The following is a 27,588-nucleotide window of genomic DNA, read 5'->3' as shown; positions in this document are numbered from 1 at the left end:
AAAAGGGACAGAAACCAGAAAGTAGAAATTCAAAGAGGGGAGTTGTAGGAGAGAAAGCTGAGGCGGTCAGCATATTCAAGGACTGTGGGCAGGAATGGGAGCAGAGAGATGAGGTGATAGCTGGGTGATGCAGTGGGGTTCAGATTTTTTTTTTTTAATGATAAGGGGACACATAAGCATCTTTGAAGAAAGAGGGAAAGGAGTCATCAGAGAGTAAATGGCTAAAGATGGTAGTCAGGCTGGGAAGAAGAGTGTTTTTAGAAGGTGAGAAGGGACAGGGTCAAAGGTTCAGATGGAGGGGATAGATTTTGAAAGCAGGTAGGCAGAAGCAGAATAGTCTACTGGAAAGAGCATAGGCCTTGGTGTCAGAGGACCCTGGCCACTTGACTGTAGTATGATCCCAAGCAAGTCCTTCCACTTCTCTGTACCTCATTTCCCTCATCTGTAAAATGGATATGAAATATCTATTTTCCCTTCTATTTAGCCTGTGAACTCCATGTGCGACAGGAAGTGGGTCCCATCTGATTAACTTGCATCTTCCTTAGTGCTGATTAAGGAATTTGGCACAAAATAATTGCTTAACCAATACCACAATTATTATTGTATTATACAATTATTATATGATTGGATTCACTCTCCTCTTGGGAGGTGGCAGAGAAAGATGAGAGCATGGATGTTGTATGAGGGAGATTTATGCAGGGTTCATGCTTGTTGGATAGTTAACTTTTTTTCCCCATCAGCTTCTGCTTTTTAAAAACTGCACCCTAACCCAAACTCACCTGACTTGTCTTTCCACAAGTTTCTAAAAAATTAATTCTCTGCTCTCGTTCAGCCATTTCACGGCCATCTCCGTGCCCTCTCCTCTCACCCTGCTTTTCCCCACCTCTTCCATAAATCACACCACACAAGCAGTCGTAGTTTCATCTGCTCTCTCAGACACATAACCTTGGAACCACCCCATCTTTAAATCTTTAAATGCATGCGGACCAACCCCGGCCCAAAGAACCAATTCATCTTCCAGGTAAGGTGTGTTGAAAATTAATGCAGAAATAACTAAAAGCAATAAAAGCATCTGCTTTTGCTTCCTCTTTGGGAATCTATCAAATCTTTAATAAATTAAAAATTACAATCTGATGATAAAAATAAATATCACTGACTAAAAATCTTGAATCAGCATGATCTAATGGAAAGATCAAGGGCCTGGAAGTTCTAACCCCATCTCTGCCACTTGGTTGCTGTGGGACCTTTGGCCAGTCACTTAATTTCTCTGTGCCTCGGTTTCCTCATTTGGAAAATGGTTATCACCTGTTCTCCCTCCCCCTTTAGACTGTGATCCCTATGTGGAACAGGGACTGTGTGCAACCTGATAAATTTTGCATCTGACTCAGGGATTAAAACAATGCATGGACATTGTAAGCATTTAACAAATATAATAACAGCAAAAACGATAAGAATAATAAACCATAGTTATCAAAAAAGGGGCAGAGGTACATTTGAAACTGAGCGATTCTTCACACAAATGGTTTTAGGATATCTCAAGGCTTCTCAATAAACAGTAAACTCTCCCCAAAGAAATGTTAGCGCAGACCCACCAGCTACTTTGAAAGGAGGTCAGAAGTCCTGGAAAGTTGGAAAACAGGCAGATGTCACTGCCATTTTCAAAAAGTGGAAACAGGAGCACCTTGATAATTATTGATCCTTAATCTAACAATCAAACCTAGATATTGCACTGCACAAACATTTCTCATCTTGCAATCACCTTTAAAAAAAAAAATCACCAGAAGATTTGCAGAGCCAATTCTGCCAAATATATGTAAATCCCCTATGAGTGTGACAGACCCAGAGGACAGAGGAGGAGCTGGAGATTCTCCAGAGGCTCTCCTCTTCCCTTCCTGCTATCACAGGATTAAATCCTGTCATTCAGGGGTGGAGGAGGTTAAATCCCCTGTAACAACAGTTGAAGCAGCCCCTTCTCTATAGGACAGATTCTCCCAAGTTCAAAACCTTATTAAAATCACATCTCCTCCAAGAGGTCTTCCCCGATTAAGCCGTTTTTTCTTCTCTCTCTCCCTTCTGCATCAACTCTGCACTTGGATCTATACCCTTTAAGCACTAGACATTCACCCCACTCTCAGAATGGTACATATCCATTATTTATTGATATATATGTCTGCCTCCCCTTCTAGACTGTAAACTCCTTGTAGGCAAGGAATGTATCTACCAACTCTGTTGTACTATACTCTGCCAAGTCGTTAGTATAGTGCTTTGTACACAGTTAGCACTTAAAAAATACCATTGATTCATTTCTTTCTGCTTTATTGTACTACTTAAGATCTGTCTCCACTCTTCCCTTGCACACTTCCCTCCTTTGGGCCAGAAATAGTTCCTGCTTCGTTTCACCTTTTCTTGTTATTTAGCACAATGCTTTGCATAATATATGCCCTTACATGTAATATTTTTATTAGTATTCATAATGTTAAAAATTTCAGTGAGACACAACCTTCTCGCCAAGCTAGGAAAATATAGCATAGTGGATAATAATAATAATGATGGCATTTGTTAAGTGCTTACTAGGTGCAAAACACTGTTCTAAGCACTGGGGAGGATACAAGGTGATCAGATTGTCCCACGTGGGGCTCACGGTCTTATTACATTTTACAGATGAGGTAACTGAGGCACAGAGAAGTTCAGCGACTTGCCCGAAGTCACACAGCTGACAAGTGGCAGAGCAGGATTTAAACCCATGACCACTTACTCCCCAGTCCGTGCTCTTTCCACTGAGCCACGCTGCTTCTCATGGGCCTGGGAGTAAGAAGGTCATGGGTTCTAATGGGAGAGAGCAACTGTGTTCCACCCCGATTTGCTTGTATCTACCCTTGCACTTAGTATAGTGCCTGGCACATATTAAGTGCCTAACAAATACCATAATTATCATTATTATTATGGGCACAACACACTACTCCTAAGCAAGTGATGTGATAGTTGTAGTAATAATAGCACTCATTAAGGACTTACTGTGTCCAAAGCACTGGGAAAGAATACGTAGATGACCTGTAGACACAGTCCCCGGCCTCCAAAAAGCTCACAGTCTAAGATGAAGTGAGGGTAGGAGGTTGGAAAAAGACAAGTAGTCAACCTGTTGGATTTACTGAGCACATTCAATAAATGCTGTTACCAAGTTTAGGAGCTTAAGCAACAGGTACTCTGCCATTTGCATTTGATTTGGAAATCAATCAGTGGTATTTATTGAGAGCTTACTCTGTGCAGAGCACTGTACTAAACACTTGATAGAGTACAATATGACAGAGTTGGTAGACACGTGCCCTGCCCGCAGTTAGTTAACAGTCTAGAGCGGGGCAAAGGTTGGCTTGTGGGACACACCCAAAAGGTTTTTATCAATGACTCAGTGTCACCTTCCTGGGGAATGAGGTTAGTGATATCTCAAAGGGATTGGTTTGGACATCAGTTCTACCTGATGACCAGGATGGAGGAATGAATATATTCTTCATTTACAGGCAAGACTGCCAACACTTCGGGAATAGAATTCACGATGATCTAAAATTGGTGAAATTATCCTCCGAAAGCAGGATCAAATTCAATCAATTAGTGGTATGTACTGAATGCTCACTGTGCAAAATTAAGCACTTGGGAGAGTACAACACAGAGTTGGTAGACAGGATCTCTGCCCACAATGAACTTATAGTCTAGAAGGGGAAAATTCAGTAAGGACAAGTGCGAGGCCATACCCTTAAGGACTAAAACTTGGTAACTTAGATGTAGAATATAGAAAGACTGACCGGCCACAGGTACAGCAGCCAAAGGAAAAATAAAGGAGTGATTTTTGAGAACTACTCTCCTTCCATTCAACCTTTTGCTTTTTCTCCTCACGAAAACATCTTAGATTTCCCCCTCCCCAGTTCTGGTTTCTATGACTGTTTCCTTTCAACCCATCTGGTTTCACTTTTAGACATGGCTGATGAGCGACAGAATTTATTGGAAAGGGGCAGGGGACCACCCCAGTGGTGGGATCAGTTTTCCTGGAAAAGATCTCTGATATGCCAAAATCCCCCAGTACGTTCCCCTGGTCTGCCTAGAGCCCTGCCAGGAGCACAGTTCTTCTCCAGTAAAAATCCACCCAGGTAGTAACTGATGATTATCATTTAAAAATGTCTCAGGTTAATTTTGATTCCTCTTTCTCCCATTTAGAAGCACCCCGAAAATTAGAGTGACTAAGATTCGATGTGGCGGTTCACCATCTGGAATGAAGAACTGAACACCAACCAACAGCTGGACTCAACACTCAGACACAGAAGGCACAGCATGCTAGCTTCAAATTGGCTCTATAACCTTTCTGTATCAGAAATGACCACAACACATGCGCTTTCACGACTGGCATCTGGAAAATTCATAGACCTTTTTAGAAAGGGAGTTGCTTAATTGTCATCATGCTAATTCACATACTACTTAAGACCTTTCTGTGTTGGCCTCTGTGAACCTTGGCCTGATGTTTTCATATTCAGAGCTGACCTTGTGTTTGCTTCCTATGTGGAAAAAAATCAATAACTTGGGCATTACAGTAAAATTTCACCATGGTCCTTGTTGCTTTAAATAACTTTATTGTCTCTCTTCCCTCCTTCCTTCAGTCTGTCTGAGTCTGCTTTATTTGGCATGGGCAGTAACTAAAATGAAATGAGTTGAAAGAAAAAAAGGCATAAATAAAATATCGGCAATACATCTGGTTCTCTTTCCGGACACCACGGGCATCTGTATAATTGCCAACGTTGATATTCTTTGTGGGCTTTAACATCCCTAATAAGTTTTATTTTTGAGAGAGAGAGACAAAAAAGAAATAAAAACAAACACTCGACTGAATAGGAAACTCCTGCTAAGCAGACCAAAAAAGAAAAGTAGTCAAAGGAAACTCATAGAATGTCCTCAGGAGAATAAACAGAAAGGGAAAGATTTCACTGGCTTGGGTTCCCGTTTGGCTAAATTCTCCTTGTTTTTAGACAGGTTGTTATTAGCCAGTGTCCTGACCTCATCTCAGCGACGCTAATAGCCCCATGGTGACTTGCCCCTCAAACAGCCTTAGAACAGTACTGAGAAAACAGTTGCAGAGGTTACCGGAGGTCACCCTGGGCTTTGTGTATGAAATGAGGTTGGCTTGCGTGAGGTGAAGCCTCAGCTCCCATCGGTGTGTTGTCTTCAACGAGTGTCTCCCACTCAACAATCAGGAATATCAACTTTCCAGTCAAACAGAATCATATACTTTTTCTCAATGGGGTTACAATTCCACATTCCTGCTTCAGAAGACAGACCTGAAAGGACAACTTCCAAAAGAGGGTCTCCGAATACCACCCATTGACCACTTTAAGCTTAAGTAGTGGAAGCTTTTCCCTCATTGGCTACCTACAACCTGTCACATGAAAATATTCTCATTTTTTCCTCACCAGAAATCTGCTGTTTAGAAAAAAACAAAACTGTATCCTTCCGGGGAAAGATGGAGCTTTAACCAGAAATCTACTCTTTAGAAAAACACAAAACCACATCCACCTAGAGAAAGACTGAACTTTAACCAGAAATATGCACTTTGAGAACACAAAACCATATTCACCCGTGGAAGAACAAAGTGTGCCATGTCTATACATTGCTACTAAATACCGCGGCCACTAGAACACACAGGGTTTGGTCATTCATCACCCTGATCTCTGTCCTCCTTCGGGTCGAGGACAGTGGCTTCCGCTCCATGACTCGGCTCTGGATAGGCAGCGGCCTCCCCTGTTCTAAACGAAACACCGAGTCTTACCTTGGTAGTGGACACGGCAGTCGAGCTGGCCACAAGACTAGGGATGGCTTCGCTGCTGACGGTGGTGCAGGTGGCCGTGACAGGAGTGGGGAGTCTGGAAGGTACGATGGGCAGGGGCAAGAGCCCGGGTCGGGTGTTGATGCTGTTATTGCTGGCTGTGCTGTTGCAGTTGCTTGTGTTGGCCGGGACACCATTCGAAGTCCACTCCCGGCGCTCCCAACTGGCACGGTACTCTCTTTCAAAGCGGCTGTGATGCCGGGACATCTCGGTGGAGGGAGGCAGCTTCTCACAGGGAGACTCAAGGCTGATGGATGAGCTGATGGAAAACAAAGAGGTGGGGATTGGCACTGGTTTCCGAAAAAAGCACTCCTGTATACGGCCCTCGGGGGTTAGGAAGGAAAGTTGGATCGTACTTGTTCATCCACCAATAGTAATAATAGAAATTGAGGTATTTGTTAAGCGCTTACTATGTGCCAGGCACTGTACTGAGGCAAATTGGGTTGGACATAGTCCCTGTCTCTCAAGGGGCTCAGAATCTCAATCTCCATTTTCAAGCTGGGGCGCAGAGAAGTTATATGACTTGCCCAAGGTCACACAGCAGACAAGTGGTGGAGCTGGGATTAGAACACAAGTCCTTCTGATTCCCAGGCTCGTGCTCTAGCCAATAGTCCATGCACTTTCCCAAGAGAGTAGTACAGTGCTCCGCCCACAGGAAGCCCTCAATAAATACCACTGATTGTTTGATTATGACAAATCCATTAGCAATTTGGGAAACCAAGCAAGATGACAAAGTAGCAACCACACGGGAATCAGTAACAGTCTAGTTTCCCTTTGTTTCCAAAATGATGCAACTGACAGTGAAATCCTATCCATGCATCAGTATACATTTTTAAAGATCAGATGTGTCACTGTTCTGCAAAATTGAACATTATCATTCACCGGCCTAAGACGAACCAGTTTCGAGTTTAGTGAAGCAAGTGATGTTTAAGGAGCCTCTTACTGGGGGTGAGCAGTGCACCCCCCAATCCGACTGCTGTCTCTTAGTAATCTAACAGTCAACATCCACAAATGCCTATTTATTTGGTTTAGTGTTTTTGAAATGGGACAGGCCACTGGCAACAAAACGGGCATTTGAGTTATTCTTTCCACTCTTTGTGATGGTTTGCCCTGACTAATCCACGTGGTCTTGCCCGGCAGATATAGAGGAACATTTGATGGGTGTTAACGGGCAGAACACCCCTGCACATCCTCTGCAGGGGCAGACACCTGGTAGGTCGGACTTCTACGGTGCCCTCATCCATCTTTAACCCCGTTCTTGAACACAGCATTCTGCAAGAACAACTCATATATCCACACAAAATACTACAGGCTTCTTGTTAAGCGAAGAACAATTTGAATCTCATTGATGAAGGCAGAAATCTGGACAACAGGACTACTTAAAATTCATTTTTAGCTGCATAACTATGCCCTCTCATCCACCCAACATGACTTCTCCATCCTCATCAATGACCATACCCACCCCCTGATCTACTACCCTAGACCGTTAATGCTCTTAGGAAACCCACAGCCACCCCACCTCCCCTCAATTTAGTACCATTATGAAGCAGTGTGGTGCAATGGGTAGAGCACCGGTCCGGATGTCGGAGGCTCTGGGTTGTAATCCCAGCTCCACCACTTGCTTGCTGTGTAACCTCGGGCAAGTCACTTAACCTCTCTGTGCTTCAGTTCCCTCCAACTTAAAATGGGGATTAAGACTGAACCTCATGTGGGGCATGAACTGTGTGCACCCTGATCTTGTATCTACCCCAGTGCTTAGTACAGTGTCTGGCACATAGGAAGGATTTGAAGAATACCATTAAAACAAATCCTGCCAACTATTTTGTTGAGAAAATCTAAACCATCAGGCATGAAATCCCTGAAATAGTCTCTTTAACAATCCAGCTCCACCCCACCCCCACATCCATATGCTCACTCTTCCCAGTCACTTCTCAGGAGGAAATCTACTGTCTGCTTTCAAAACTGATTTTGGACCAAAGTATGTCAACCAGCTTTCTCCCCATCTCCTTCCTCCTATCCATACCCAAACTGTTCATATATGTTATGCAACCCCACTGCCTCCGCTTCCTCTTCTCACTCCATTCTTGACCCTCTAAAGTCAGAATTTTACCCCCTTCATCCCCTGCACCACTCCAAGGTCACCAATAATTTTATTTCTATAATCACAAAAATAATAATTGTGATAGCTGTTAAATGCTTATGATTTGCTAAACACCGAGGTAGATAAAATAAGCCTGAATATGAAGCCTGCAACCTTGGCATTATCCTTGACTCCTCTCATTCTTTCAACCTCCACATCCAGTCTGTCACATCCTTGTTCCTCCACAGTATTTTCAGAACCTTTCCTCTCTAGCCAAAGCACTTGGAAGAGTACAGTACAACAACAGACACATTCCCTATCAACAATGAGCTTAGTCAAGAGAGGGGAGACAGACATCAATACAAATAAATGAATTATAGATCTGTACATAGCGCTGTGGGATTGGGGAAGGGGAAGAACAAAGGGAGCAAGTCAGGGTGATGCAGAAGGGAGCGGGAGAAGAGGAAAGGAGGGGCTTAGTCTGGGAAGGCCTCTTGGAGGAGTTGTGCCTTAGTGAAGGTGGGGCGAGTAATCGTCTGCTGGATTTGAGGAGGAAGGGCATTCCAGGCCAGAGGCAGGACGTGGGCTAGGGGTTGTGGTGAGGTAGACGAGATCGAGGCACAGTGAGAAGGTTAGAAGAGTGAACTATGCAGGCTGGGTTTTAGGAGGATAGCAAGGTGAGGTAGGAGTGGGCAAGGTGGTAGAGTGCTTTAAAGCCAATGATGAGGAATTTTTGTTTGGTGTGGAGGTGGATGGGCAACCACTGGAGTTTTTTGAGGAGCGGGGTGACGTGTCCTGAACGTTCTTGTAGAAAAATAATCAGGGCAGCAGAGTGAAGTATGGACTGGAATCGGGAGAGACAGGTGGCTGGGAGGTCAGCGAGGAGAGCTGATGCAGTAACTCGGGCAGGATAGGATGAGTGATTGTATTAACATGGCAGCGGTTTGAATGGAGAGGAAAAGGTAGATTTTAGCAATGTTGTGAAGGTGGGACCGGCAGTATTTAGTGATGGATGGAAGATGTGGGTTGAATGAGAGAGAGGAGTCAAAGACAGTCAAGGTTATGGGCTTGTGAGACAGGAAGGATGGTGGTGCCATTTTCAGTGATGGGAAAGTCAGGTGGAGGACAGGGTTTGGGGGAGAAGACAGATCGCCTCTCATTGGCCAAGAGATCGTCATGTTAGAGGCAGGTTGCCAGATGAGCCCGGAGAGGAGGGAAACATCAGAAAGTGAAGTGTAGTAATAGGAGGAAGATTTACTGAGCTTCCACTTGGTGCAGGGCATTTCACTAGGTGATAGACCCTGGACTAGAGGAAGTTCAGATAATGGGAAAAATCAGCCTCACCTAAAGCCTCTCTCATACCTCCGTCCTCTCCTCCCATATTCCCTCCACTCACTCTGCCTCTCCACATTTCCCGTGCCCTCCTTAGGCTTCTGTCTCAATCATTCGTATTTACTGAGCATTTACTGTATGCAGAGCATTATATTAAGCACTTGGGAGAGTAAAACATAAGAGTTGGCAGTCACGTTCCCTGCAAAAAATAAGCTTACAGTCTAGAGAGGGTGGAAGACATTAAGAGAAATAAATTACAGGCAGGTACAGAAGTGCTATGGGACTGAGGGATGGATGGATGAAGGAGGCAACTCCATGTGCCAAGGTGGTGCAAAAAGGAGTGAGAGAAAAGGAAAGAAGGGCTTGATCGGGGAAGGAGTCTGGAGAAGAGGTGCTTTTAATAAGGGTTTGAAGGTGGGGAGAGTGACCATCTGTAAAATACGAAGGGGGAGGGTGTTCAGGGCAAGGGGCAGGAGGTGGGACAGGGGTTGGTGGTGAGATACGCAAGATCGAGGCACAGTGAGCAGGTTGGCATTAGAGGAGTGAATTGTGCGGGCTGGGTTTCTGTAGAAAACCAGGGAGGTAAGGTAGGAGGGGGCAAAGTGATTCAGGTCTTTAAAGTTTGATGCAGATATGGTGGATTAAAAATAAATAGGGAATCAAACAATATGTGAGTGTTTTGTGAGAACTTAGTACACTGCTCTGCACTCAGTAAAGTACAATAAAATAGAGTTGGTTGACCTGATGCATATCAAATGTGGGTAAGGAGCAGGGACAGTGGCTGTCTATCCCATACAAGATTGCAACCTAGATTATTTATAGAAATTCTACCTGCCTAAACTGACTATAGTCATGGAAACAAAACCTTGGCACTTGCTCTATCCAGAGCCTCTCTCGACCCATCTCCCTCAACCTCTGCTACTAGACCCATCACCAATTTATCAACTTCTACTCAAAGCGACTAACATTTACTGGAAAAGCTTCATGGCCAAGAGTTTCTGACTTAGAGAGCCCAGATTCCCATCCGATTTGAGTGTTATAAGTGTCTGGGAACTGGTATGAGCCAATCATCTCCTGACACTGATGTTCACGACACCCAAGTTTGCTTTTAGTTCTCATTAAAGTTGGGTGGCGGGTGGCTCATAAGCAAAGTGTCTTGGAAAGGATGATGGAGGGAGGGAAAAAGCAAGCACACTGACTCAAGGAAGCTTTCCCATTTGATCAGGATCATAACTGCATCATAAATGATAACAATAGTAACTGTAGTATTTGTTAAGCGCTTACTATGTGCCAGGTACTATACTAAGCGCTGGGGTGCATACAATCAAATCAGGTTGACAGAGTCCCTGTTCCACATGGGGCTTCGCAGTCTCAGTCTCCATTTTACAAAGTAGGGAACTGAGGCACAGAGAAGTGAAGTGACTTGTCCAAGGTCATACAGCAGATGAGGGACGGAGCCAGGATTAGAGCCCATGATCTTCTGACCCCCGGCCCGTGACCTATCCTTTATGCCATGGTGAAAAGGACAGCTCAGGAAAGCTCCTCAGTCTGCCATTTAGGAGTTTTCTTGTTTTATCTCAGTGGGTTGGACAAAACCAGCCATTGCATAATCTATTTTAAGACCATGGTATCTGGGAAAGGGCAGAAAGCAATGTCCACTGCTGTACTGCTGTGTACATTACCAAAATGCCAAGCCTCCCAAGACACTCAATCCACTCTCCCATCTAAACAATCCAAATAAATGCATTCCTCTCGCAGTTTGGTCAAGAAAAGGTCATATTTAATAATCGTGAAGGAGGTGAACTGAAAACAGCAGCAGAAATCGATTTCCCAAATTATATGTGGCCCAGACTCTATGTTTTAAAATTTAAAATGAAACTGACTTCATTAAAAAAACAAAAAACAAAGAAATCTTTGACTAAAGAAGGACTGAATATTTTTTTCTTTCTGTAGGAATATAAGCCTAAACCCTCCAATACCATTTTAGCAGAGAGGATTTTTTTCCCCCCTTTCTGAGAATTAATGTTGACAACACGGTTTATAAGTAGAAAGAAAATTGTGGGTCTTTTTTCTAAAATTCCAGTAAAATGTAACAGACTGAGGATGTGAGGTTCAGGAAGAGAAGGTAGAGATGGGATAGGAGAATACCTCATGACCAGGAAGGAATTTGGTAAGTTACTCATTAATTCAAAAAAAAAAAAAAAAAGAGCCTTTGGCATGATTCGGTTCATGGATCATTGGAAGTGTGACTCCTGCCAAACAATTGCTGGTGAAGAATTTCCAGAAGGTTTTCTCCCCTCTGTGAATACCAGGGGAAGAAAAGGTGTCCTTCCTCATGCCCATGTCATGCAGGCAGTTGGGAAATATAGAAAAATGCTGAAACAGAAAGCAATATGGCTTAATTGAAAGAGCACAGACCTGGAAGTCAGAGGAACCGGGTTCCTATAACAGTTGCACCGCTTGCCGGCCGTGTGACCCTGGATGAGTCACTTAATTGCTCTGTGCCTCAGTTTATTCATCTAAAAATGCGGATTCAATACCTGCTCTCCCTCCCCCTTCTAACTGTGAACCCCATGTGGGACAGAGACCACGTCTGATCTGACTCCTTAGTACAGGGTTTGGCACATAGTAAGCACTTAATGCTGAGAAAAGCAGCGTGGCATAGGGGACAGAGCACAGGCCTAGGAGTCAGACGGTCATGGGTTCTAATCCCAGCTCTGCCTCTTGCCTGCTGTGTGACCTTTGGCAAGTCACTTCACTGAGCTTCAGTTACCTCATCTGTAAAATGGGGACTGAGACTGTGAGCCCCACGTGGGACAAGAACTGTGTCCAACCCAATTTGCTTGTATTCACCCCAGCACTTAGAAGTGCCTGGCACATAAGTGCTCAACAAATAACGCTTTTGCTATTATTAACAATCACCATTATGGAGACATCTGACATGCATAATGCTAACGTTGGATTGTACAGTAACTCTGCCTGCCACTGGTTCCTTACTAGCCCCTTAGCCAGAGGGTGGGAACATAGGAGGGAAGAAGAATGGATACATGGCCAATCCAGCTTAAATGCCACCAGCAGGAAAAAGCCAAGCCCTCAGCAGACTATATCCTCAGAGCTGAGTCATATTTAGACTGTATGCAACGGAAATATTTGCTAGCCTCTGGCCTCAGCTCTCCCCAATATTTGAGAACTTGGAACCTAAGGGTGGTAGCGTAGGGTTGAAGTGGCTAAATCAGGAAAAAGTGGGGGGGAATCTGTGGCTGTCTTATGGAGAAGTACTGCCAGAAGATTGGATGAACATTATTATTTTTGAATTATACTTCAGTGCTTACCATGTGCCAGACATTGTCTTAAGCACTGAGGTAGATACAAAATAATAAGGTTGGATACAATCCCTATGCCACATGGGTCTCACAGACTGTCAGAGGGAGGAGGATTTGATCGTATTTTAAAGATGAGTTAACTAAGGGACAGAGTAGTTAAGGGGCCTACCCAAGGTCACGTGGCAGATATTTGGCGGAGCCAGGTTTAGAACCCAGGTCCAAGCTACTTCACTTTTTCCAAGAACCGCACATGGAGGTGTTGGGAGGGAGAAGACAACTGCAAGATAACCTTTCCCTTATCGCCTTCCCCTGCCTAATGGCGGTAATAGGTGTTCTGTGCTCTTCTACCTTTCATTTTCTAAAAGGGCATTTCTGATAATGAGACCATGAAGAAGGTTGCGTAGAAAAATGCTTGACCGACTTCTCCCCTTGGCACCGTGTGCACAGAGGGAGGAGTTTCCTGTGGCACGGATGTGTTCGTTCCGTGGGGGGTCCGTGTCGATTTCTGAAGCTGCCATTTGATATTCTGACCTCGATGAAGCTATGCTCAAGGGCAACCATCCGTCTCCTGTCAGGCCGGTCTGTCTACTGAGCTTACCTCCCTACCATCCACCGCTGTCCCACATTGAGACCATGTTTCAATGTCTCTTTAACTGTTTTGCCTTCCATAAGTTGTTCGGCTTCCTCATTTGCTTCCGCTGAAGTTAAACCCTAGTCTTAGTAGCTTGACAAGTCTGTGCAAGAACTCAATCTGCAGACAGAGGGAGGGATGCACAGAGATCAACACCTCACAAGATCCAAACCTCGGGTGGTTCATTTGGCACCGATCCTGGAGGTTAATCAAGCAGATTTCCGAGGTTACTTTGCGGAGGCTCTCCCTATCTTCTGGATCTATACTTATTTCTAGAATCAAAAATGAACACTTACAACCTACCGCAAGATATTTACCAGTACCTGAGCACGTGTCTTGCTACTTCAGACTTATTCTACATCTCCTCTCGTCTAAGTCTCCATGAAGTGCCTGTTGGTTCTTGTAGTTATAAACATAGGGGAGTAATGAGTTCTCTGGCACTCAAAGTAATGCCACAGGATTTCAGCCTCATTAAAGGCATACAAAACAAAGGTCACTTATCTCTATGCTTCTTTCTCAATGACATTTTTCCCTTCCAAACAAAATGAGAGAAATGGCATGAAACAGAAAGTGCCATCTCCAGAAAAGCATCCCCTCAAGATAGCAACGGGATTGTTTCCAGCTGTGCCGGATTAGAGTCTTATGTGTATGTGCATGCCTGATATATTTAATAGTCTTTAAGTGCTCACTGTGTGCCAGGCACTGTATTAAGCGCTGGAGTATATACAAGCGAATCCCACATGGGGCTCACGGTATCAATCCCCGCTTTACAGATGAGGTAAGCTGAGGCACAGAGAAGTTAAGTTGATTCGCCCAAGGTCACACAGCAGACAAGTGGCAGATCTGGGATTAGAACGCAGATCCTTACTCTATCCACAAATATGAACTATACTTAGGACATTAATATGCCTACTCTAACTGAAGTTTCAAAGATATTAAAACAATATATCTACATGTGATTGGCGATAAAGAGATGGGTTAAGTTTAAGGTTTCAGGAGGTGAAGTGCTCAATCAATGGAATTTACTGAGTGCTTACTGTGCATAGAGCATACTATACTAAGCGCTTGGGAAAGGACAGTACAGCAGAGTGGGTAGAAATCCTTTTTTGAATGTTGCAAAAACTATATGAAAATGTCAGGTAGTTATATAGTAAATACAGAACTCAAGGGCTGAATGTCTTTCAGGCTGGGAAACTTTCCTTAATCAATCATTAACATTTGTTAAACATTTATTGGGTGAAGAGCACTGTACTAGGCACTTGTCAGATAACAGTGGGATTAGGAGACATGATTATCTGTAATTTTATTTATTGTCTGTAAATCATGTATTATCTGCTATTTATTTACATATATTAATGCCTACCTCCCCCTCTAGACTGAGCTCATTGCAGGCAGGGAATGTGCACAATACAACAAAAAATAGACATATTCCCTGCCCACAATGAGCTGAATTGTACTCTCCCAAGCGCTTAGCACAGTGCTTAGCACACAGTAAGCACCCAATAAATACAACTGAATGAATGAATGATTTCTGCTCTGAAGGAGTAAGGAGTTTGCAAACTAGAGGGGGAGTAGAGCTTGTTGTGGGCAGGAACTTTATGGTTATATTCTCCCCCAAGCACTTAGCACAGTGCTCTGCACACAATAAGCGCTCATTAAATAAAACTGTGACTAAAATGCATTAGGTATAAAGGAGGAAGAGGGAAGAGCTAGGTAGGAAGAAGGGCATAAGCATGAGTTAGGTAACAGGGAGTCAAGAACAAGACATCGAATAAGTTACCTGGAAAAGAATAAAAATTGCAAGCTGGTGTTTAAAAGGAGAGAAGGCTGGGTAAGTAGGAGAGAGGAAATTAGATGAGTGTTTCAAAGCCAATGGTCAGAGGTTTGATGTAGAGAGAAGTAGTTAAGCATTTGAGATTTCTGAAGAGTGGGGGGGAACGTGCCTAAGAGAAGCAGCGTGGTTTAGTGGAAAGAGCAGAGGCTTAGGAATCAGGAGTCATGGATTCTAATCCCAGTTCCACCATTTACCAGCTGTGTGATTTTGGGTAAGTGACAAGTTCTCTGGGCTTCAGTTACCTCATCTGTAAAATGGGGATTACGACTGTGAGCCCCACATGGGACAACCTGATTACCTTGTAGCAACGCCAGTGCTCAGAACAGTGCTTAACACTTAGTAAGCATTTAAATGCCATCATTATTATTATTATTGTGTTCATGTGTTCAGATTGGATTTCAGAAAAATTGTCAGGTCAGAGTAAAGGATGGGCAGGGCACAGAGAAAATGGAATCATAAATTAGGTGCCCAGCCCAGCACGGTGGCTGTTTGGATGGAGAGGAAGGGATGAACCCAAGAAATGTTGTGGAAGAACTGAAGGAACTGGGGACAGGCTGAATACAGAGGTTGAAAGAGAGACGGGGAGTAAAGGATGAATGCCAACTTTGCAGGCTTGACAGGGATAATGGTGGTGGGGTCAAATGTTACTGGTAAATCAGGTGAATGATGATGATGATGGTATTTATTAAGCATTTACTTTGTGCCAAGCACTGTTCTAAGCACTGAAGGAGAAGAATTGGATGGGGATATGAGTTTAGGTGTGGATATATGCACCTTGAGCTTCCAGCTGGACAAACACACGGGAGATGGCCTCGAGACAGGAGGAAATACAGAATTGGAGACAATAGAGGTCAGGATTAGCAGGGTGGATTTGACAGTGATCCACAAAGACGTTGGTAGTTGAAGCCATGGGGGTGGATGAGCTTTCCAAGGGAGGCAATGTAAAATGAGAAGAGAAAGGGATCCATGACAAACCTTTGAAGGACAACACAGTTACCCAGTGAAAGACACAGAGTAAGAAGTAGTCAGAGAAGAACCAGGAGAGAACCATATCATTAAGGTTAGATAGTGTTTCCCAGAGAAGGAAGTGGTCTACAGTGCCAGAGCCAGCTGAGATGTTGAGGGGGATTAGGATAAGGTAGGGTCAGGCAGAGACCGTGTCTACCAACTCTATTGTATTTGTATTCTCCCAAGTGCTTAGTACAGTAGTCTGCACAAGTCAGTGCTCAATAAATACCATCGACTGACTGATTGCTTAGATTTGACAACGAGGAGGTCGTGATTGTCCTGGGAGTGGTCTTACCGGAACGAAGAGGGCAAGACTTCAATTGTGAATAGTCAGGATAGGGTTAGAGAAGAGAAACAGAGACAATAATTATTATTATAGTACTTAAGCGCTTACAACGTGCCAAACGTCGTTCTAAGCACTGGGGTAGATACAAGGCAATCAGGTTGGACACAGTGCCTGTTCCACATGGGGCTCACACTGTAATTGATTATTTTTCATGGGAATGGAAGGAACAGTGCCAGCACTGTTTTAAATTCTGAGGTAGATACAAGTTCTTCAGGTTGGATACAGTCCGTGACTCACTTTGGGTTCACAGTCTCAGTCACTTTTTACAGATGAGGTAACAGGTACAGAGAAGTTAAGTGAGTTGCCCAAGGTCACACAGAAGACAAGTGGCAGAGGCAGGATTAGAACCCAGGTCCTTCTGACACCCAGGCTAGTGCTCTATCCACTAAGCCATGCTGCTTCTACCTTACCATGGGGCCGGAGTTAAGCAAGAGGAAAGCAAGAAGGAAACAAGCAGCAGGCCTTTTTGTAAAATCAGACGGAAGATGAAGGGTAACTGATGAATCTTAATTATCCTACCTATGCTTGCTGAGGGGGAAAAATCGATCTCTTCAGAACACATTAATAAAGAATTCTCTAATAATGCCCACAGATATATAAAAATCCATATAAAGAATCTCATCCTCTCTGAACTGTAACAATCCCACAAATGGTCAGTTTTAGAAAAAAAAACAGGAATACAAACCACACTGAACCCATAGTTTTAGACATAAAAATTTTCCATTTGATAACATCTTTAAACAATTTGGTTTACTCTGGAGTAAGAGGTCCATAAGTATCTACTTGTCTCTCTCCCCACAATGATTTGCACAAGATTGATTCTTTTCCAGTTTCTGATTTCTCAGAGGAGCAGTGAGAGCCTATTATTCAGCTTTTGGTTGATACTGATAGTTCTTTGGTGGGGAAAACTGGTGATGAGAGAAAAGTTGGGTATCAGAAGCAGCTTCCCCAGGCTTGAGAAGCAGCATGGCTTAGTGGAAAGAGCACGGGCTTGGGAGTCAGAGGTCGTGGGTTCTAATCCCGGCTCTACTTGTCCGCTGTGTGACCTTGGGCAAGTCACTTAACTTCTCTGCGCCTCAGTTACTTCATCTGTAAAAAAAAGTGGGGATTAAAAAATGTGAGCTCCACGTGGGACAATCTGATTACCCTGTATCTACCCCAGTGCTTAGAACAGTGCTCAGCACATAGAAAGCGCTTAACAAATACCATAATTATTATTATCTTGTTGGAATGGTGTCTGCCAATGTGTAAACAGAGCTTGGTTCTAGGCCTCCGCAGTTCATAGAATTTTAGAGTAGGTATTTTGGCATTGTCTTCCTTGGGGTAGTGGAAGGAGACACATCCTGCCTTTACTGTTACAAAGAAAACTATAAGTAGGGAAGAGAAAATGGAAATTACTCCATTTTCAGAAGAAGGGTCAAGATCTCCAGTCTTGTGGGGTGGAAATTTCCTCTGTCATCACCTAAAGGCATGCCTATTAGAGTTCACATATTCCACGGTTCCAGTTCAGTTGAAATAATGTCCTGAGGAGGGTGCCTCACATAAGTTTATATCTGCTGACATTGCAAGGAAAGATTCTCCATCTTCAGGTTTCAAGTGTGAAAGTTAATGTCTAAAGTCAGGTCCAAACCCTAAGCTTATTATTTTTTGTTATATTGCACTCTCCCATGAGTTCTGCCCACAGTAAGCACTCAATAAATAGAGAAGCAGCGTGACTCAGTGAAAAGAGCGTGGGCTTGGGAGTCAGAGGTCACGGGTTCTAATCCCGGCTCTGCTGCGTATCAGCTGGGTGACCTTGGGCAAGTCACTTAACTTCTCTGTGCCTCAGTTCCCTCATCGGTCAAATGGGGATTAAAACTGTGAGCCCCACGTGGGACAACCACCTGATCATCTTGTATCCCCCAGTGCTTAGAACAGTGCTTTGCACAGAGTAAGCGCTTAACAAATACCACAACAATAAATACGACTGATTGATTGATATACTCAAAGTCCACTTTGTAGTAAGGAAATAATAGAGGAGGGTTGGTGCTGGTTGTTTGGAAATAAGCTAGGCCAGTCCATTGCTGGAGATATAACCTTGGCATGAACCCAGAGAAGGGAGAAAATTAATGTCCTCCCCTGGCCATCTGGATGGCATTTCGGTCTCCCTTTGGGAGGTGCAATTCAGGTATCTTTTCGCAAGTGCTAGTGATCAATTCCCCGGAGCTTTCCAACACAATCTCTCTCATACTATTGATGAGGCCCCGGTGTTCAAAAAACTTCAGGGAAGCAGAGGTAAAATAAGCTCCCAGCCTCCCCAGGAATCTGAATGATTCTGAATAGCATTAGGTGGTGACTTTAAGATAGTTCTCATGAATCCTAATGAACTCTGGCATGGTAGCCAAACAGACCTGTGGTAGTAATTAGGCACTTGTGCACAGTTGCTAATGAAGAATTCCCTGTGGCCTAAGGATATCACAGCCAAGCAACTGACTTCAAGCACCCCCAGTGTGAATTAATGGCCTAGAACAGACCTAAATGAGCTCTAAAAGGTGTCAGAAACTACAACCTTCCATCAGCATATCTGTATTAACCCTAAAATGCAAGCATTTGCATACCATTGTCCTCTCTGCCCCCTGGAACTCCCTCCACCCAAATCAATAGGCCAACAGAACATTGAAATTGAGTACAATGATTATCATAAAATCAGGGTTCAGTTTTCAGTTAGTCACGTAACCCAGGAAAAGGAGAGGTGGAATTTTCCTAGGTGTGTTTGCTTTAGTTGATAAGGGAGAAACAGAGGAATATTGTAATTTAGATTATTCGCAGGAGTATCTTGAGCATTAAATCTTTCCTCAGTACAGAGTTCTGTAATGCAGGCAGGGAAAATCATTATTTCATTTATTCACTTACAATTAAAGAACGCTCTTGTGTACTTTGAAAATCAGTCAATTAATGGAATTTGAGCGCTCACTGTATCCAGAGCACTGTACTAAGTGCTTGGCAGAGTAAAATACAAGAGTCGGCAAACACGTTCCCTGCCCACAAGGAGTTATAGTCTAGAGGAGAAGCAGGGTGGCCTGAGGACAGTGCATGAGCCCGGAAGTCAGGAAGACCTGGGTTCTAATCCCGACTCTGCCACTTGTCTTCTGTGAAACCTTCGGCAGGTCAACTAACTTCTGTGGGCCTCAATTACCTCATCTTTAAAATGGGGATTAAGACTGTGATGCCCCTGTGGGACCGGCACTGTGTCCATCCTGATTAGCCTGTTTAATTGTGGTATTGTTAAGCGCTTCCTATGTGCCAAGCACTCTGCTAAGCCCTTAGGTAGATACAGGCTAATCAGTTGGACACAGTCCATGTCCCACGTGGGGCTCACGGTCTTAATCCCCATTTTATATCTACTCCAGCAATTAGCAAGCACATAAATACCATAAAAAATAGAGGGAAACTCCAATATGCTGTCAGTTAATTTAAAAAGATTAAGCAAAAGCCCATATTCATTAGCCTGAGGAAGGTACATTTCCCTTGGAAGTGCTATTTTAAATATGCCCAGAGTGAGGAAAAGAGACACATCAAAAGGAATGAGAAACAACAGGATTACATCCGAAGGACTGTTCTCCATCAAGGTTAAACCCAATCTGCCCATACGTCAACTACTCAATACCAACCATCTGGTGAATGGAGAAACTTCTCGTCCACAAAATATGTTCAAGTACAGCATTTCTTCAAATTGATTCATTGTTATACTACAGATGCCCTTGGTGAATTGTCCCATAATTCAACCACAGACAGCGTGGGCAGAAACACTGTCCAAATCATATCCTCCATAGTTCTTCCTTAAATCCCTTGGTTGTTGAGCTCACTGCTACTGTGAGACAAGTTTTTGGCATTTGTCCATCGCTTTTCCTTTAGGTTTTTAAGACAACTGCATATTAGTTTTCTTTTTCCCTACCCCCACCTCCCCTTCAGTTTCACACTGGAAACCTCCAAATTCTCAGAGTCCTTTCAATTCTAGGCAGAAAACTTTCTGAAGGAGCAAGTCCCAAGAGGCAATGAAGTCGAATAGAAGGAGCACAGGACTGGAAGGCAGGAGATTTAGATTCCAAACCAGTCAGGAGACTTACATTCCAATCATGGCTCTGTCACTTTCTGGTTGTGTGACCTCAGACAAATCACTAATCTTCTCTGTATCTCAGTTTCTTCATTTGTAAAATGGGATGAAATACCTGTTCTTCCTCCTCAGACTGTGAGCTCCATGTGGGAGAGGGACTGGGATCTGTAATCCATACTTCACTCTACTGCCCAGATCATTTTTCTACAAAAACGGTCAGGACATTTCACCCCTCAAAAAAAACTCCAGTGGCTGCCCATCCACCTCCGTTTCAAAAACTTCTCACGACTGACTTTTGAGCACTCCACCACTTGCCCCCCACCTACTGCACCTTGCTACTCTCTTTCTACAACCCAACCCACATACTTCACCCCTCTGGTGCTAACCTTCTCACTGTGCCTCCATCTCACTTATCTCGTCGCCCGCCCCTAGTCCACATCTTGCCTCTGTCTTGGAAAGCCCCCACTTCCTCAAATCTGACAGACAATTCCTCTCCTTCAAAGCCTTATTGAAGGCACACCTCCTTCAAGAAGCCTTCCCAGACTAAACCCCCACTTTCCTCTTCTCTCACTTCTGTCTGCATCGCCCTGCCTTGCTCCCTTTGTTCTTCCCCTCTCCCAGTCCCACAGCACTTACGTACATGTATGTAATTTATCTCTATTTGCTGTTTGTCTCTCCCTTCCCACCCCCTGCCCTGCAAATCTGACCTAGACTGTAAGCTCACCGCGAGCAGGGAATATGTCTATTTTTGCATTGTACTCTCCCAAGAGGTTAGTACAGTGCTGTGCATACAGCAAATGCTCAATAAATCCGATGGAATCAGTGAATGAATGAACCTGAATGTGTTCAATCTGCCTCAGCGTTGGGCATATGATAAAGCAATTAATACCACAACAGTTACTATTATTAGCAAAATATTTCTTACGGAACTTCATCAGATGCTTGGAAACCACCGAACAACCTTACGGCTCATTGTGGGCAGGGAATCTGTCTACCAACTCGGTTGCATTGTATTCCCAAGCACTTAGGACAGTGCTCTGCACACAGTAAGCGCTCGATAAATACCACTGATTGATTGTTTACAGACGTACTGCCAACACTTCCCCTTCCCAGAGATGGCTTATAACAAAGTGATTGTAGGATCTTGCCCAAATATGAGCAAAGCTTTTATGAGCTGGGTTCTCAACCACCAAGGTATTCATTTAAGAGCCGGGAATCCAAACAAGCTAGCAGGTCTCTCAGAGTGGGCTTGAAAACTGAGATAAAGCTTGTATGGGACAGACTCTTTAAGGCAGCTTTAAAGGCAAACTATGGGGGAAGAGAGAGTTGGGCCCAAATCCAACATTTTAAGTGCACTAGTAAGCTGGGCTAGGATCTAGCCATCAATAGCATCTTCAAACAGGGAAGGTTGAGGGAACCACAGAAGGTGTTGCATGAGTGTAGTGAGAGTTCAAATACTATGAGCAGAATGATGGCTCAGAGACATGAAGTTGGATTATAGAAGCGCTTCAAGCTGAGGGTGCTTGGTTTCCCACAGTCCTGGATTGTTCAACTCTGGCGATTAGAAGGATGAAACTCCAGTAGGGTGAGAGGAGAACACCCCTGTCTTGTCCTACCTTGGTTTCTGAGACTGTAAGGAGTGTATTAGCAATAGTGTTTATTAAATGCATATGGCACACACTGTTCTAAATACTGGGGAAACTGTCCAAAGATGAGATGACGACACCCTCCCTTGGCCCCCAAGAAGCTCTCAAGCTCCTTGTGGGCAGGGAATGTGTCTGTTTATTGTTACATGGTATTCTCCCAAGCGCTCAGTACATAAGCACTCAATAGAGCTGACTGACTCTCAATCTAATAGTAAGGACTGGGGGTGGTTAGCGACAGACATGAGGAAAGATGAAAACAGAAGGTAAAAAAAGACAAGGATGAGGGTAATTCAATTCCAGGATAGAGATCAAAAAATAGGGCATTAGCATTTGTTTAAAGATCATTGGAAATTTTTGAAAGGTGCTGCACGAATACTGCATTTACGGTCAATGGCATTAGGTCTTATGAAAGTAAATGATCCTATTCAGAATTTTGCCACTTTAAAGTAATGCAAAAATGTTCCCCCAGCAGCAGTTTTCTGATTCCCTTGTTAAAGGTGTGAATTCTTCAAAGTGAGCTCTCCTTAAAGTCAGGAATGAAAGGAAACTACATTGTTCCCGAAATATGATTGTTGAAACAGATTTTCCAAAGAAAGACAGTCTTCACGTTGCCCATTTTAACAACTCTGAAGGCATCATTTCCTACTTTGGAAAATGCACTTTTGACTTGTTAAAAGAATGCTGTAGAAAAATGTAGAAAGGTGGTTTCCTACACCTCATGCTAGCTTTCTGTAGATGTGGGTCTCATTTCGTTTTTAACCTTTCAGGGTGATAAATAAGTGCCAAGTCAGTAAACGCCATAGAGGGTAAGTGGGTTATACAAGTAAAACCATGCACTCCTGAAGACGGGGAGGAAGCTGTCTTAAAGCAATCCATCACCTTGTCCCCTTCTACCTCACTTCACTACTCTCCCACCACTATCCAGCCTGCACACTTCTCTCCTCTAATGCTAACCTGACCATGCCTCGATCTCACCGCTGACTCCACACCCATGTCCTGCCTCTGGCCTGGAACGCCCTCCCTCTTCAAATCCGGCAGACGATTACTCTCCCACACTTCAAAGCCTTACTGAAGGCACAAGGGCACATCTCCTCCAGAAGGCCTTCCCTGACTAAGCTTCCCCTTTCCTCTTCTCTCACTCCCTTCTGCATCACCCTGACTTGCTCCCTTTGTTCTTCCCTCATCCCAGCCCCACAGCACTTATGTACATAACTGTAATTTATTTATTTATATAAATGTCTGTCATTCATTCAATCGTATTTATTGAGCGCTTTTCATATGCAGAGCACTATACTAAGGGCTTGGAATGTACAATTTGGCAAGAGAGACAATCCCTGCCCAACAATGGGCTCACAGTCTAAAAGTCCGTCTCCCCCTCCCCCTCTAGACCATAAGCTCATTGTGGGCAGGGAATGTGTCTGTTTAATAATAATAATAGCATTTGTTAAGCGCTTACTACGTGCCAGGGACGGTATTATACTCTGGGGTGGATACAAGCAAATCGAGTGGGGAACGTGTCTACCAACTCTGCTGAATTGCACTCTCCCAAGACCTTAGTGCAGTAGTCTGCACACGAAAAACGCTCAAGAAATACCACTGATGGATTGTCAAAAGAACGTTCCTTTAAATGCTAATTGTAAAACGTATGGAAGATGTGGAGGTATTTGTTAATTATAGAAACTATTAGTGGGAAAGAATAACCTAAGCTATTGCAAAACACTTTGATGTTAAATTAGGTAAATAGCTCCCTACTTATCATTCTGTTATAATTCCTGTTATAATAAAAGATACCACAAGATTTCATGCAAATTTCAGCATGCTGTCAAATACAGCATCTCATCAAAGTCACATGTAGAATATCAGAGCTTTATGTGGAGTGACAAGACTCTCCTTTTTTCTATATTTTATGAAGCAGATTTGGTTGATAATTCAAATTAATAATAATGAAAAATAACGATGTCTATGGTATTTGTTAGGAACATACTTTGTGCAAAGCACTGGGGTAGATACAAGATAATCGGACTGGATACAGTCCCTCTCCCACATGGGGCTCCCAGTGTAAGGAGGAGGCAATAGGATATTAACTCCATTTTATAGAAAGTTAGGTAATTTGTCCAAAGTCATATAGCAGACAAGTGGCGAAACTGGGATTAGAAACCAGGTCCCCTGATTCCCAGGCCTGCACTCTTTCCATCAGGTAAAGGTGCCTTTAGAAAAAAAAAGTGGTATTTGTCAAATACTTATTGTGTACCAGGCACTGTACTAAACGCTCAGGTAGATACATACAAGAAAATCAGGCTGGACACAGTACATGTCCCATGTGGAGCTCACAGTCTTCATCCCCATTTTACGGATGAGGCAACTAAGGCACAGAGAACTTAAGTGACTTGCCTAAGGTCACACAGCAGACAAGTGGTGGAACTGAAATTAGAATGCAGGTCCTGGAATTGCCCAGGCCCTGGCTCTATTAGCCTATGATGCTTTTCTACTTGTCATAATAATAACCCTAATAATAATTACCGTAATTTTAATAATTGTATTTGTTAAGCACTTACTATGTGCCAAGCATTGAACTAAGCACTGGAGTGGATTTAAGATAACCAGGTTGGACACTGTCCCTATTCCAATTTGGGGCTCACAACCTAAGGGAAGATTACTCATAGGACTTATTGACTAGGCACTTGTTCTGTTATTACCCATGAAAATCATTATTATGGTTATAAAAATACTGAAAACTATATTTTCCTACATAATACAACCATAAAACATGATATGAAAGAATTATGTATAAATTAGTAGCCCGTATACGAAAACGATGAAGTCAAACCTCAGTGACTGCTGAAATATATCTGCTTCCAGCAAAATTGCCTAGAGTTATGAAAACAAGGAACTTTTTTTTTTTTTTTTAACATCAATCGTATTTGAGTGCTTACTGTGGGCAAAGCACTGTACTAAGCAGTTGGGAAAGTACAGTATAACAGGTTTGACAAGCAGGCTCCCTGCCCCATCAATGATATTTATTGAGTGCTTATTGTGTGTGGAGTATTTTACTAAGTACTTCGCAAAGTGTAACAGAGTTAGTAGAAGCGTTCCCTGCCCACAAGGAGCTTAGGATATACTGGGGGAAAGAGACAATAAAATTGTTTACAGAGAGGGGAAATAGAGTAAAATAATATTTACATACATGCTATGAGGTCGGGGGGGAATATCAAGTGCATACGTTTACACAGAGGGGAGGGTAGATTAGGGAAATCAAGGGCTTTGTCAGGGAGGGCCTCTTGGAGATGTGATTTTTAGGAGAATTTTGAAGTTGGGGAGAGTGGTGGACTACTGGATATGAAGTGGGAATATCTATAGCATGTCTAGGAGATCAAGATACGGACTGTAGTTGGGTGTTAGAGGAGTGGAATATGTGGGTTGAGTTGTAGTAGAAGATCAGTGAGATAACCCCAACCTCACCAGTCAAGGCTATTTATTGAGCTCTTACTCTGTGTTGAGTCACTGGACTAAGCGCTTGGGAGACTACAGGACAACACACTTGGAAGGCATGTTCCCTGTCCATAAGGAGTCTTCAGTCTGTCTTCATTATCTCTTCCTCCAGAATTTTAAGGTAATTTGATCTGAGAATCTACTTCACTAGTCTCTTTTGGGCTCAGCCAATTACTACAAAGCAAGCAGAATTAAGGGCAATGTTTTTGGTCATGTGGAATAGACCCATTGCAAACACTAATGTACCAGCAGGAAAGACTAATGCTTCCTTTCTTTTTGTCCTCTCAAATCCTCTCCGATCCATTTCCTTCTAATTCAGAAACTTTTCTGGAAAGTTTAAAACAGCAAAGAAACCAAGAGGCTGCTGAACATCACAAGTTATCATCTTCCTTTCAGGAAATCATGGCTGCCTTCGTATTCTATGAAATATCTTCCTTGACCTTGGACACTAGTTGCCAAGTGACTCAGTAGATGTCAACACCACTGAAGACTTACGTTCAACATGAACTCTAAATGCAACAGTCACTTCGATTTCCAAGGCTTGTAAGCTTCAGAAGTGTTGTGGGAAAGGTTAATCTTCAGTGACATCAAATATTTACCATTTTCTGCTTTTCCCACCTCGTTTCTTCTGTCCAAGCCGCAAGTCTAATCTGTGTCGTTTCAGGATAACTACCGTTTGAAGCTTTTTATCAATTTGGATGATAGACTTTAAGGACATCATCTACGATCTGAATACACTGAAAGGCACCTCATATGCTATCAGTATAGTAAATGAAATATATTGTCAACACATGAAACTGGCAGGCAACAATTGGAACAGTGCATGCTCTAGTTACCGATTCTTCAAAAATAGGACAGTTTTTGTGTGTGCATGTGGATGAAATTGTAAATTTTACCATTAGCGGTCCCTTCTTCGAGTGGGAAGGTTAATTGCATACGACAATATGCACATCATCTTCGCACTTCAATTTACCCCCTTTATTCACTCTGCCTTCAGGCTCACAACAATTATGCATATTTCTGTAAATTTTTATTTATTTATATTAATGACCATTTCCTCTCTAGACTGTAAGCTCTTTGTAGGTACAGAACATGTTTACCAGCTCTGTTGTACTATACCCTCCCAAGCGCCTAGTATAGTGCTCTGCATAGTATAACAGTCAATAAGTACACTGATTGATTACAATTTACCTTTTGCTTGCTTGAAAATCCTGCCCAGATAAAGAAACCTATTCATAATGATTACCGTACCCGTTTTTTGTTGGGCTACAGGGGTTTGGTGACTTGGTCCGATTTGGAGTAGATTAGTTTGTGGTTTTCTCGCTGGGTCTCGGCTCCTACATCATGGTGACTGGAGAATACCGACTAGGATGATATCGTCCGCACCAATCACGCCAGAAATGGAAACCTTTGTATTTTCTACACAAACAAAATGTTTTTAAGTTTCTTTCTCCCACAACATCCAACTGATAGATGAAATCATCCGAAAGGGCAGGGCCTGTTGTGTCTATTTGTAACCCATACCAAGCTCAGGGCAGTGCTCTGCTACCTTCAGAGTGTCCTACTTCTGTCAAACCTTTCACTGAAGACTGCTGGTTCAACTCTGTGGTTTTTAACTCTTCCCTTCAAATATCTTCCTTGCTCCACATCAACGAGGTTCTGATTGCTTGATTTTTCTGCCTCCGCAGATACTTACTAGCCTTGTTCTTTATTTTCATTCTTTTTATAACCACAGTTAAGTCCACCATAAAGCTTTATATTTTATTTCCACTCAAGCATGCAAACGAGGCCAATTCTACTGACACGTTCCAATCTCCTCTGCAGATCAGGCTGTTTGAACAGCTTGGGTGGAGTAATTGAAACACAGATTTGGGTATCACTTTTGTTTATTTTCGGATTAACCAAGCAAAGATACTTTGTTTACTTTTTCATTCTGTTTCTTG

General features: G+C 43.2%; 1 protein-coding gene across 3 annotated transcripts in view; it reads right to left on the bottom strand.

The window, feature by feature from the left end:
* KLHL29 (kelch like family member 29) overlaps window positions 1-27,588 on the bottom strand; it is a 525,589-nt gene that overhangs the window by 303,306 nt on the left and 194,695 nt on the right. For all 3 annotated transcript variants that reach the window (XM_029072272.2, XM_029072273.1, XM_029072271.2), the window contains exon 3: window positions 5,807-6,122. In XM_029072272.2, the coding sequence (XP_028928105.1) occupies window positions 5,807-6,070 (264 nt within the window). In that variant the 5' untranslated portion in view covers window positions 6,071-6,122. The remainder of the gene's footprint in view (window positions 1-5,806; window positions 6,123-27,588) is intronic.

This window comes from Ornithorhynchus anatinus, chromosome 9, assembly GCF_004115215.2.
Source record: "Ornithorhynchus anatinus isolate Pmale09 chromosome 9, mOrnAna1.pri.v4, whole genome shotgun sequence".
NCBI classification, from domain to species: domain Eukaryota; kingdom Metazoa; phylum Chordata; class Mammalia; order Monotremata; family Ornithorhynchidae; genus Ornithorhynchus; species Ornithorhynchus anatinus.
The sequence above is the reverse complement of the archived record's forward strand: the minus strand, read 5'-3'. Positions and strand labels throughout refer to the sequence as shown.